Source organism: Callospermophilus lateralis, chromosome 9 (assembly GCF_048772815.1).
Source record: "Callospermophilus lateralis isolate mCalLat2 chromosome 9, mCalLat2.hap1, whole genome shotgun sequence".
Taxonomy (NCBI): Eukaryota; Metazoa; Chordata; class Mammalia; order Rodentia; family Sciuridae; genus Callospermophilus; species Callospermophilus lateralis.
The window spans coordinates 64,212,610-64,226,606 of NC_135313.1; the positions used below are offsets into that span (position 1 = coordinate 64,212,610).

General features: G+C 35.1%; 1 protein-coding gene across 3 annotated transcripts in view; it reads left to right on the forward strand.

The window, feature by feature from the left end:
* Window positions 1–13,997, forward strand: part of Scn1a (sodium voltage-gated channel alpha subunit 1) — an 88,253-nt gene that overhangs the window by 24,378 nt on the left and 49,878 nt on the right. The window contains exons 4-12 of one of the 3 annotated variants that reach the window (XM_076866474.2): window positions 1,207–1,335; window positions 3,002–3,093; window positions 3,925–4,194; window positions 6,788–6,851; window positions 7,968–8,109; window positions 8,743–8,949; window positions 10,373–10,657; window positions 11,658–12,038; window positions 13,283–13,415. In XM_076866474.2, the coding sequence (XP_076722589.1) occupies window positions 1,207–1,335; window positions 3,002–3,093; window positions 3,925–4,194; window positions 6,788–6,851; window positions 7,968–8,109; window positions 8,743–8,949; window positions 10,373–10,657; window positions 11,658–12,038; window positions 13,283–13,415 (1,703 nt within the window). The remainder of the gene's footprint in view (window positions 1–1,206; window positions 1,336–3,001; window positions 3,094–3,924; window positions 4,195–6,787; window positions 6,852–7,967; window positions 8,110–8,742; window positions 8,950–10,372; window positions 10,658–11,657; window positions 12,039–13,282; window positions 13,416–13,997) is intronic. The other 2 variants (XM_076866475.2, XM_076866476.2) reach the window with 2 other exon arrangements.

A 13,997-nucleotide genomic window follows, 5' to 3' on the forward strand; every position in this document is an offset into this window, starting at 1 on the left:
AATGCCATAAGGAGACCATGTTGAACCTCAGGAGTTTCCAATTTTGTCAGCCATGTGTACCTCATATCAGGCCAATATCAGTTCAGTAGAGGTCACCAAAAAACTGACTTAAAAAACAAAACAAAAAAAACCTTCCAAAATTTCACGATTGTACAACTTTAAAATTTGAATTAGTTTAACTGAAAGCTAAACTAATGAAGGTGAAAGTTTGGGTAGTATTTTTTAAAAAATCCTGGCAGCATTACTAATATAATTGCTGTCTCTGTCTGGGATATCCCTTGAGGGCAGAAAGCCCAGCTGTGGGCTAAGTGCAATCCATGCTGCTCCAAGCCTGGCTGCTGCACCTGCCCACGCTCTCTATTGAAATCCTTGCTACTCCAGGGCCACTTCTCTTACCAATACAGAGGTGTTTCCAAGTGCATCTTCCCTTCCTGGATAGGTCCAAGGTGGAGCCAATAAGAAAATGGAGAGAGTCTGGAGAAAATAGTAAACTTTTTATACAAAGAATTCCTAAAGCATTGAAGCTAACAAGTTAAAATCCACAGGTCTTTAATTACTTTAATTTTTGTGATGTTTTGTTACCTTGGAACTCCTGTTTCTGATAGACATTTTAAACATTGGAAACATCCAAGTTTTTGAATGATCACCAAATTTTCTTCCAGAGTAAATTTTCACCTCATATAACCCTAGAATTATACCCTTTGATTTTAATGAAGTCTTTTTCCATGAAAGTTAGCCTATCTTGAAGAAAGAGAAAATGTTAGACTTGCTGATTCATCAATGTCTTCTTATTCTTAAAATATCATGGAAGTTGAGGGGTTTTTTAATTATTGTTTTGTTTTATAAGAGAATATCCTTCTATACTGCAACATTATTGATTGGCTACTCCATCATGAAACCATGCTGCTTCTCAGGAGACTCAATTCATTTTTATCAATACTAGGTCATGTCAGGCAGTAGCTAGATTTGAATTTTACATGGCATGTATTTCTCACACTGCTTATAAGACACTTTAAAAACACCTCTTCATATGTTAGGGAGTTGAATTTAAAGTTACCACTATGTCTTATTTCTTCAAAAATAAAATCAAGTTGCATAATTTCCTGTTTTTAGTATTCATCTGTTCCACTGACAGGTATAAGAAGTTAATATGCTCTGAAAGAAAACCATTACTCTATCAGTTCTTCTTTGGATGCTTGTTTCTAGGTACACTTTCACAGGAATATATACCTTTGAATCACTTATAAAAATTATTGCAAGGGGCTTCTGTTTAGAAGATTTTACTTTCCTCCGAGATCCATGGAACTGGCTTGATTTCACTGTTATTACATTTGCGTAAGTGCCTTTTTTGAAACTTCAAAAAGAATATAGTTGGGTTTTCCATTAGTACTACAGTTTAAAAAAATAAAGTTGATTTAGTATTTAGAATATGTTGGCATGACTTATACATTTAAGCTCTGGATCTTAAGTTAGCACCATAGAAGTTTAAGTGGTATTTCACTATAGCTTGAAGGCTTTTCAATAGTTGGAAATAAAAATTTCACATCAAATTTCATATCTGCCTTTCTTCCACATGCATACCAATGCCCCCCAAATATAAAAGTACAAGCGTATTTATAATATGTCTTTGCAAAATGACTTTAAATAATTACAGGGACAGACAATTCTACTGGTTCCATAAACTTATCTTATCAATTTTATATACTCTCCATACCTTTATTTCTTAGTTTGATAAAATAATAAAAAGTAAATATATACTAGTATCCAAGTACTCTGAAAATTAAACTAACCAGTTAAAAGAAGGCATTTGATATAATATGAATTAATAAATTATTATTATTTTATCAGTAAATGGGTATTTATGGCTTTATATACAGACATATTCTCTCTACCTCTATTTCTCTTTTGACTCCTTTTCTATCTTTTCTCTTTATTGCCTCCTTCATCTCTTCCTTTACTCTCATCACAAGCCTTCTTATCCTTATACCCTATCCATATATATTCAGTAATGTTAACAATTCCTGCATCCCTAGTGGTAAACTTTCTAGTGATAAACTTCCCTAGAAAGAGAACCCAACAAGTATTGGAAAGCCATTCACAATAAGTGACATGGTATGTGGAGAACAGTGGACCAACCAACAAACCCCATGCCCTCATCCTGCCTTTGGGAGTTAATTCTCTTGACCTATAGAAGGTGTAATATGGTGCAGATGAGGAAGAGAAGGGACAGCAATATACTCAGAGCTCCAAATGCTGCCTGTCTGGTCTTACTTTCATCTCTGAGCAAGATGATCCAATTCTTCACCACACCCTCAAGCCACAGTGCAAAAAAATGCATATTGATACTTCTGTTTCTTGAGAATGAAATAGCAATAATGGCAGGAGCAGTATTGGGACCCATAAAATATCATTACTAATTTGCTTAACTTTTGTTTAAACGTTGCACTAGAAAAACCTTATCTTGTAGATAAAGACAATGAAGCAATCTGCCTTTTCATACCTAACTTTGGGATTTCACTCTTTTTCTAAATGAAACCCTGAAATCACAGCCAAGGTTTATTTCTTTGCATTTAATTCTAATTTACACAGATGCTGATTACATAGCTTTCAAAAGGACAACGGGGTGAATACCTTATAAAATTTACATTTAGTTAATGATCTTAAATTATGAAAATAAAACTACAGTGATAGGCTCGAATGTCTAATTTGCTACTTACAATATTTATTATTTAAAATCATCTTGAAGGTCTTTATAAAAGACCCAAACAAGCAACATGAATCCTGCTTAAGTCTTGAGTAACTTTGGTTTTATTCCACAGGTTTGTAGCAGAATTTGTAAACATAAATGTAGGTGATTTTAATTTAAGAATCTTGAGAACTTTGAAAATTATTTTTGTAATTGCAAGTAAGGAGTGATTAAGGTGAAGTGTAGACCCCTTGTATCTACAACTCTTTCTTTGTGTCTTGTTACTGTGTCTGTGTGTGAACTCCCCTACTGCAGATATATAACAGAGTTTGTGGACCTGGGCAATGTCTCAGCGTTGAGAACATTCAGAGTCCTCCGAGCATTGAAAACGATCTCAGTCATTCCAGGTGAGAATAAGGTTCAACACTCAGGGGGGACCTATTGTGTTTGTCAGCATCTGCCTGTTTGCTTCACATTCAACATTATAGAAAATAAAAAAAATACAAGTAGGGCATTTCACAGAAAAATATTCTCCTTTTCTGAATATAAGTTTTATTTTTTTTTTCCAGCCATGGAGCTAAATAATTTCTTGCATGACACTATAATATACAGTCTGTATGATTCACCCTTAGATATGTTAGATTTTTGTCTTATCAGTTTTACTGAGGAATTATTCCCTGATGAATATGTCAATTTTCAGTTTCTTATTCAGTATAACCACTGATGCCTATATGTAAACAATATAAATCTTCTTTTTGCTAACAAAAGACAAGCGATATGATAAAAAGAACAGCGTGAATCTGAGTGGAGGATTTATGTTAAAGTGAAATTATACTCTAAGCCACCTCCAATTTCATAGCAAAACCTTTCCTGCTTCAAATTTAAACATATTTATTCAAGACATTTGTTTATAAAATGGACAACTGACCCTAATGAAAATGTGGCCAAGTTTCAAGAGCAAGGAGTAAAAAATCAAGACCCTTTCCTTAATGGAGACTTCCTGAAGACCATGAAACTTCTGTTATTTTCTTTCATCTTAAGGCAATGTGGATTAAATTTCATTGTTTGGATCATTACTTTTCTGCTGTTCATCTCCATAAGCTATCACCTACCATGAAGTGTCGCCCTTATCTACCACTGCAGACTTTTGCACACTCTACATTTTTAAGAGTATTGTGTGAAGCTTTTGTTATTTGAGATGTGTTAAGTCTTCAGGGTAATGAGCTTCCTTCTTTTAGGCCTGAAGACCATCGTGGGAGCCCTGATCCAGTCGGTGAAGAAGCTCTCAGATGTCATGATCCTGACTGTGTTCTGCCTCAGCGTGTTTGCACTGATAGGCCTGCAGCTCTTCATGGGCAACCTGAGGAATAAATGTGTACAGTGGCCTCCCACGAATGCTTCTCTGGAGGAGCACACTATAGAGAGGAACATAACTGTGAATAACAATGGCACACTTGTAAATGAGACTTTATTTGAGTTTGACTGGAAATCCTACATTCAAGATGAAAGTAAGAATTGCTGATATGTATATTTATTCTTTTCATTGTTTGATCTGCCTTTTATCTAGGCATGGGAAATTAAAAAGGATCATGTAAGTGGTAGTAAACTCTTTGGAAATTACTTAATAAAATTACTTAAAAATATATAAAATTACATTTTTATTTGACATTCTTTTCCCCTGGATTTTGTTTTCTTTCATTCTTTCTTTCTTTCTTTTTTTTTTTTTGTCACTGGGTATTTTTGTCACTGGGTATTAAATCCATAACCTTCTTCGTGTAAGGCAAGCACTATTCCACAAAATGACATCCCTAATCTTTCCCCTGAGTTTTAAATAATTTCTGGGATGAGTTTTAAAGAAGATTTTTTTTTCATTGTCTTACCAGTGGTTTGCTCATACATCAATTTTTAATTGATAACTATTCTAATTTTGACTTCCAAATGCCACCTTCTATTGTGTTGTCATTTGGGAGGCTAAAAAGAATTTTATCAGGATCCTCTTTTAACTGTACATGCTTCCTGTGGTAGTTGAGACAATTGAAGAAAATAAATGTGTGAAAACCCTTTTTAAATTCTAAAGTACTATGCAATATAACATATTAAACATTTACTACAGATTGCCAGGAACTTTGGCAGAATAGTGGGGAAAATAGTGGTGATAATATTGGCTTGACAGTACTTACAGTTGACTCTATTATTTTATGGAAATCAAGCAAGACCTAAAGATAAGCACTCTTCTATTTGAAAAAGTATTACATCAAAAAGAAGAAAATTATTGTCAATTAAGCTTCAGGAGAGTAAAATAGAAAGTTTCAGATAAATCAGTGAGGTTATGGGAATTGCTTTATCTTTATTTCAAGCACTTAGACAAAATAGTCAAACACTGAAATAGTCTATTCTAGAAGGATGGAAAAATAATTGGCCTAACACACTTTCTCTTTAAAATTGAAAATAAAAGTAGAAAAAAAATTTTCTCTTTCTTTTCTTTAATTTTAGTATGTGCCAGGAGCAGTATTTCAAAAGCAGGGAATAAGAAAAATGATTCATTGAAAAAGGATATGTCCTTTTAATGAAAAATATTAAATATATAAACTTAGACTGTGGATATGCTTACATATAGCTATATCTTTATTACTTTAAGATGGTGAGTAATACTTTGGGAAAAAATGAAAGGAAGAAAGACCTTTAGTGAATGACTGTGTAGAACATGTTGGATTAGTCATAGAACATATCAAGACCCTGTCTCAAAATATAAAATAAAAAATGGTGGGGATATAGCTCAGAAAAGGAGCATTTGCCTTGTGTGTGTGAGGCCCTGGGTTCCATTACCAGTATTGGGAAACAAAAAACAAACAAACGAACTGTTACTGGTGGTTTGATAATTCTTAAAGTAGTGATAGCATAATAAAAGGATGAAGACACATACTGAATATCTCCTTATAAATTCTGGAAATACCTTGGTTTGTTACAAATTAACTCTTTCATGATATTCAATGATAAGTTGACAAATAATTTGCAAATAGTTGGAAATCTTCAGGTTAAGAAAAATGCATTAGGAGCAGTGTCAGAGATGCTCAAATGTGTCCTATTCAATTCATGTGACGTCAGTTAGTCCACTGCTGTCCCCAACACCCTGAAGTCTGTTGTTTGCTTTTTATCTAAGTTGAAGGTTCTGTCTGAAGATGTCACCCAGGATTTATTGCTCATAGTGAAAATTTAGTGAACTATTTTTCTTACACTTAAATAAAATCAAGAATATCTGAAGCTATTTTTAACTCTAAAAATCTAGGATTCTTATTTGCTCTGATGATGCTTCACTTGTTGTGACAAGTTATTTCAAAACAAATGAAAATATAAATAAGATGATTCATCTTTAAAAGTGATAGACAATTAAATTCAATGAAATTAAAAATAAGCATCATGATTGAAAAGTTGTTTTTTTCAAGGTAAGGTTTTTAGGTCATTGAATTTAAAGGACTTTATTCATAAGCACAAGATATAAAAAATGTATCCTGAAGTTATACAGCCCTTTCATGGTATTTGATTTTAATTGAAAACTTAGAAATACATTTTTCTATATTTAAAGAAGTCAAGAGTCAGGCACAGTGGCACATACCTAAAATCCCAGTTACTTGAGAGAGCAGGCAGGAGCACAGTAAGTTCAAGGTCAGCCTGAGCAACATATCAAGACCCTGTCTCAAAATATAAAATAAAAAGTGGTGGGGGTATAGCTCAGAAAAGAAGCATTTGCCTTGTGTGTGTGAGGCCCTGGGTTCAATTACTACTATTGTGAAACAAAAACCAAACAAACCAAAAGTCAGTGGTTAAAAAATACTGATTTCTTTCTTAATGTTATGTTAGTGCCTGAGGCTACCACTAATTTTATATTAATAGTAAATAAAATAGTAAATAAAATCAAGTATCTAATGCCCTTTTTACAACATCTAGCAGTTGGAGGGAGAAGGGGCCAATACTATGTCTTCAAATGAATTATATGTTCTACTTAAATGAACCTAAAATTAGAACCTGATTTCCTGTCTCATTTTAGTATTTTTAACCAAAAAAGTATTCATAACTGACTTTCTTTTTTTTTTTTTAAAACAGGATATCATTATTTCTTGGAGGGTTTTTTAGATGCACTACTATGTGGAAATAGCTCTGATGCAGGGTAAGCCATTAATCTTGTGTATTTGTGTATGTGGTGTATACACACACACATATGTGTACCTCTTATCTCTTTCTGTAGAAACTAGCTAATAAAAGCCAACTAATTTATTACTACTGATTTGCTGCAGTTCAGATTATTTATAAAGCATGAGGTTATTTAAATTACTAGTTAAGCTTTTCTTGTAAAGTAAGAATACTTTTAGCTATAACACTGTTTCACTTAGGTAAGTATATCTTGCTAGGAATAGACTCTGGAGGCACCGAGGTAGGGAAAAGGAAATAGACATGTGAAAATGTTAGTCCTTAAGAGAAAATATTTTTGTTAATGTTGTTAGAGATGCCATACTATATAATTTAATTGAAGCAGGCCAGAGACCCCCTCTCAAAATACCCTTGCCATAATTAAGCTTCTCTTCTTGTCAGATGAGCAGGATGTCTTGTGGTTTGAAGCAGGTTTGCACACAAAAGATATGAGAGAGTTAGTCTGCAAGCTTGTTGTACAAAAAGATATTATCTCTGTTTTCTTGATAAAAACTTGTGAAACCTGTGTCTGATCTAGAGGATGGAACAGAGAGCACTTGTCATATGAACCTTCCCCCCTACCCTACACCCTACACGCAGACTGTAAAGTTCAAAAATTTCCAAAACCTTTGTTCAGAGAATTTTAAGCAAATGTCCTCTCTGAACTCTGCAGTCAATAAACCTGATCCCTGAAAATTCCTCAAGTGTCCAGTCTCTTCTGTCCTATTTCATAATGATAACAACAAGTGACTAATAAAGTTACATGGTAAAAAATTGGGAATAGGGGCTGGAGATGTGGCTCAAGCAGTAGCGCGATAGCCTGGCATGCGTGCGGCCCGGGTTGGAGCCTCAGCACCACATACAAAGATGTTGTGTCCACTGAAAACTAAAAATATGTAATTAAATAAATATTTAAAAATTCTCTCTCTCTCTCTCTCTCTCAAAAAAATTGGGAATTATATTACTTAGTTATCAATCGTAGTGTTATTCTTGGAGATAGCAAGTCTTCCTGGCCAGATAATGTTCTAAGTGTAAAATTCTACCAGAATGAAAAGGCAGTAGGATGTCTTATAATGCTTTCTTTCCCCCTTTACAGCCAGTGTCCAGAAGGATACATGTGTGTAAAAGCTGGTAGAAACCCTAACTATGGTTACACAAGCTTTGATACCTTCAGTTGGGCATTTTTGTCTCTGTTTCGGCTGATGACTCAGGACTTCTGGGAAAATCTTTATCAACTGGTGAGACTCTGAAGCAATATTCACTGCATTTAAGTTGAAGTTTTCAGAAACATAGACTAAGTCATGAAAATCACACCACAGCATAATACGGTAGAGAGAGCAGAACTTGAAAGCCAGAGATTTAAGCTCCCCTATTTTATAGATTATAATACATATTGAGCAGAATAATGCCAAGGATAGTAATTCTCTCCCATTCTCCCTGGCTCAAATCCTGTTTCTTATCCTTATTGAGACAGGTTCCCTTTAACCAGAAGGCACAAGCTCCCCTCAGCCCTGTATCCCCCCTCGATTATTATCCCACAGGTGGGAGGAAATGAAAAGGAGGTCAATGTACAAATACTTCTGATTTCTTCTTTGACTTTCATCAAAGTCTCAGCTTTTTGATGGAAGTCTCCATCTTATTTTATTAGTTTCATATTGGGTGAATCCAAGAATTTCCTCCTAGAAATTAAAGTGTGGATACTTAAGTTAAAGAATGAGGAGGCAGAGGTGAATGAAATAGACTGTCAGAGAAGAGGGAGAGCCTGTGACCTGTATAATTTGTATCAGAGTTCTGCAAGACACACAAGTTGAAAGGTGAAGCCACCCCCTTAATGAAGTAGTTTTGAGAAACAATTCTGTTCTTATTTGCAGACACTGCGTGCTGCTGGGAAAACATATATGATATTTTTTGTGCTGGTCATTTTCCTGGGCTCATTCTACCTGATAAATTTGATCCTGGCTGTGGTGGCCATGGCCTACGAGGAACAGAATCAGGCCACAATGGAAGAAGCAGAACAGAAGGAGGCAGAATTTCAGCAGATGCTTGAACAGCTTAAAAAGCAGCAAGAGGCAGCTCAAGTAAATTATCAAGTCAAATATGCCTTGTCCCACAGTACCAACCTCTTTCTTTCTTTTGGTACCAACTTTTTTATTGTTAAAAATTACTGGAGAGAAAGTAAAAGACGGTACCTGAGGAAACTGGTAGAATGGGGAATTAGTAAAGGTTTCTGAACATCTACTTAGTTTCATTTAATTATTCACTTAATTATTTTAAGATGCTGGTAATATTAACCACAATGGAACTTTCCCATGTTATTTTAGTTGTTCTGAGATGCTCAGAATAAAGAGGAAAATGTAATTTGGAGAGTATTCTTGGGCAAGACATTTTCACTAAGTGAATATACTGGCATTAGGAGAAAATTCTAAGGAAATAATCTTTTCTTAGAAAAAAATATTGGTTATTATCTAAAAAGATGTTCATCTATTTCATAAAAGTAGCCTTTATCTTTCTTTAACCAAACATATCACCTTTTAAAGTGGTGGCTTAATTGCCTTTATAAGGAAGAGGTTAAAAATACAATGTTCTCTGATTCCGTGGTATCCAATGGCATCTAAATGTCACCAACCTCACAGAGACCAGGGGATGTTGGACGGATACTTGTTTTATACTGTGATTTCAGTGCTCATAGTTCAGAAAGTGCCTGTCCTGTCATCCCATCTGCATCACATATAAACTTATGGTCTTTACTAAAGAAGAAAATTCATTCAGCTATATTAATTTATACACCAGAAGCCTGTATTGAGGGTATTCTGGGAACAATGATAATAATCAAAAAGTGCCATCTTAGTACCAATACAATTTGTGATCAAAAAGCATTGTTCAACCAGAGCCGAGTTGAAGATGTTGGGCACAGATTTTGGAAAACTGAATATCTTGTATTGCTTAGTAGAAAACTGCTGACCTCCCTCCTCCACTCTTCAAAATACAATATCATGGACGGGTGAAGAAGGGATTTTATAACTATCCATCAATTTGATTGATAATATTTTGAGGGCATTGAATAACACAGTATCAATGGTAATTATCTCATTCCCATTTTTGGTTATGACCTCATGTAACTTTCCTTCTATACTCCAATCTACTTTTCAGAGGAAAGAAGACAATGATAATTAAATCTAATTTATTAGGGCAAATCAAATCCCCCAAAGTAGTATGAATGTACGTTATTATTGATGCACAATGGATCCTTTTGAATATGTGGTCTGTGAAGCATAACAGAAACCTAATAAATGGTATGATGGAGAAAACCAGATTATCTCTGAAAGTCCTCATTAGGTAGAAAGAAAAAAAAAAATGCCCCTTACACTTGCAGAGCATCAATGTGAGAATAGCTCAGTCAGCTAAATGTATTTTGTAAATGCCATGAAAATTCTTAAGACAATTAAAGAAAGATTAAGGACTTTTCTAGTGCCATGCTAAATCTATTTTTCCTCTACATAGCAAGCAGCAGCTGCAACCACCTCAGAACATTCCAGAGAGCCCAGTGCAGCAGGCAGGCTTTCAGACAGTTCATCTGAAGCCTCTAAGTTGAGTTCCAAGAGTGCCAAGGAAAGGAGGAATCGAAGAAAGAAAAGAAAACAGAAAGAGCAGTCTGGTGGGGAAGAGAAAGATGAGGACGAGTTCCATAAATCTGAATCTGAAGACAGTATCAGGAGGAAGGGGTTTCGTTTCTCCATTGAAGGGAACCGATTGACATATGAAAAGAGGTACTCTTCTCCACACCAGGTACGTCACTGCTGAGTTTGCTGATGCATGGGTGAAAAGTAGAATACTGAAGAGAGGGAAAGAATTAAAATGGACCTAGGAATTTTAATCAATTGAATCAGCTATTAGTTTTATTATATCTAAATCTATCCTTTCTTCACATAGTTAAGTGAAAAGTTTACTCTAGGTATATTTGAGTCTACATCTTGGTATGCTTCAAGTAATGTTGGGTTGAAAGCCATGAGACCTGGATTTTCATGAGACTGACTGCTGGCATTTGTCTGTGACTAATGACATTTAATCTTTCTGGCCTCAGCTCCTTTAACAACAACAAAAAATATGGATCTGGGACTGGCTGATCAGTAATGTCCTTTTGGTTGTTTTATGATTTTATGTTGTTTTTCCCTGTAACATCTTTATAAGCCTTCGTGCATGTTTCTGAAAATATCAGTCATGAGACACTTTATTGAAAAGCACATCACTCTGAACTTCAGAAGTCAAGTATTGAAAATGCTATGCCTTTTAGGTAGAACAGGAATAACAGTTAAAGTAATTTTAGAAAAGTGGATTAATGATCTCTGAAAATGGTGGAATTCCTTAAAAGGAAAGAGCAACAAAAACAATAGTGGCCTTGCTGAGGTCTTGCGGCTAGTGCCAAGGTTCACAATATCCCCAGCAATAGACTTTATGTTGTTGCCGTTTGAAATTGAGAAATGATGGTTCAAGGATTTTTTTCATTATCTTTAGGTTGCACTCTAGCTCCCCATTCCTTAATACCAGTGGCTAGAAACCACTGATTGAATTTAATCTGAATGCCTATAAATTTAAGATGTGAACAACTACTGAAACTGAAATGAGAAGGAGAAGATCAAGTTCTTTCCATGTTTCCATGGACTTTCTAGAAGATCCTCCTGTCAGGAATGCTGAGATTTCCTTCAACTTAATCTTTCAAAATGATTGCATGTGACAAAGGTGATATTAACATGATTTTACTTTTTGTTTGTTTGTTTCAAACTTTTAGTCTTTGTTGAGCATCCGTGGCTCCCTATTTTCTCCAAGGCGAAATAGCAGGACAAGTCTTTTCAGTTTTAGAGGGCGAGCAAAGGATGTGGGGTCTGAGAATGACTTTGCTGATGATGAGCACAGCACCTTTGAGGATAATGAGAGCCGGAGAGATTCCTTGTTTGTGCCCAGACGACATGGAGAGCGACGCAACAGTAACCTAAGTCAGACCAGTAGGTCGTCCCGGATGCTGGCAGTGTTTCCAGCAAATGGGAAGATGCACAGCACTGTGGATTGCAATGGTGTGGTTTCCTTGGTTGGTGGACCTTCAGTTCCTACATCGCCTGTTGGACAGCTTCTGCCAGAGGTGATAATAGATAAGCCAGCTACTGATGACAATGTAAGGAAGTTTTAAATAGTTCAGGCATGGCTGGCCCATTATTGCTGCACCAGCCAGTGTTTCTACAGAATGGATCTCTTGAGAATGATTCCTGGTTGGTCAAGCTGTGAATGTACCTGCATCTTGTAATACCTTTAATAGACTAACCAACTTAACCTTAAAACCTGACTCTGTCCTGCACAATCCTGAATGCATTTACTTATTCAACATGCTAAGGATTAATTAGACACAATAATTAGTGCCTCCAATTGGAGGATTTGCTATATGCCCACACTGAATTTATATATCAGGGCATCCTCTAAGGCCCTGGTTAAAAAGTAAATAAATGAGTCTTCTGTTTAAGTGTAAAGGGTGTATAATAAATCTTTCCAACTGATTCTTCAACATAGCTGTGCTTTAGTTTAGATTTTCAAAAACACTGGGCTTAAACAGACAGCTTCACTCTTACCTTAAAATTTCTAGTACTCATATTTGTCTTACAAAAAAAAATGCTGATATAGGTCTTTTCAAAATTAATGAAAATGAAGAAACACAATAAATTGTTGATACAAACAAATGAAAGAGTTGCCTGTGAACCAAGTAGTATTACATGTTTGTGAATGTAGAACCAGATGAGGAATTTCCAAACAGATGCTGCCTCATTTTAAACTGTCCACTCACTTGGAAATATATCAGCATGATGAGGCATGACTAAGTCAGAATTAGATGACTTATTGCTGTGATACCCTGGATGAAACTGTTGTCCATGCAGCATGTGTGTGTGTTTTTAATATAGTTTGTGTTGTCAATGACTACCCATGTCTTATTTCTAGAGAAAGAGATGGCAGCTAAGTATGTTGTAATGGTTGGTATTTTCTTAAAATTAAATGGCTACCTTCTCAAAAATCAAATGCCTGGATCACTTAAATGTGTTTTAAAATTATTAAGTTCTTACGTTAGTTCAGAAATAAGGATAACTCTTAAATCTATCTGTCTAAATATTTATCAACTATAACATAAGTATGTCATATTTCATATAATTATGAAATCAGCAGACTAAAAATTAATTTTTGCTATATGACTGAATGGTTAACAGTTTTGACATTCCAGGTTAATGATACAATAAGTCAGCAATATCTGCCATCACCAATTAAATAGGAAAGTGCATGATGCATGTTTCATAAAATTCACCAAATCACCCTTTGATTGTTTGCTTATCATGTTGTTCAAGTTAATCGCTTAATGCATTAGCACTTTCTTTATAGGGAACAACTACTGAAACTGAAATGAGAAAGAGAAGATCAAGTTCTTTCCATGTTTCCATGGACTTTCTAGAAGATCCTTCCCAAAGGCAAAGGGCAATGAGCATAGCCAGCATCTTAACCAATACAGTAGAAGGTTTGTAACAAATTCCATTTCCATTTCAATCAACTTATATTGTCCCATTGGAAACAAATCTTTTTATTTTTGTGTTGGAATCCTCATTCTAAAGAGAAAGCAAAAGTGATTATTTATTATATGTGCTCCTATATTCTGGGAGCTTTAAAAGTTTATCTATTCTAAATAATATTGAATCCTAAAGACTATTTTCTGAACTGCATGTGGTAACTCTGAAAATACACAGTACAACATTCTGCTGGGGATTTTTAATCCCATTAATCATAGCGACTGAGATTCTAAGTGTGCCAGCAGCACTGTCCCTTTTAGCCTCATCCTAAATACTCTCAAGATTGGCCAGGAGAAGAAGATCATTTTCACAAAATAAAAACAAATCAAAGGATGATTCTTGGACCACAGCGCTAACTCTGACTACTTGACATTGACAACATAACCAGTCATTGACATCAGATTTTACACAATATGTTTCCCTAAGTATGTTCCTACTGATTTCATTTAAAAGATCAATCACTTAACTTGAGGCCAGGTGCTGAGCCACCGTGTCAATGCATAAGTGGAAAAAACTCTTTCTTCGTCACCTCT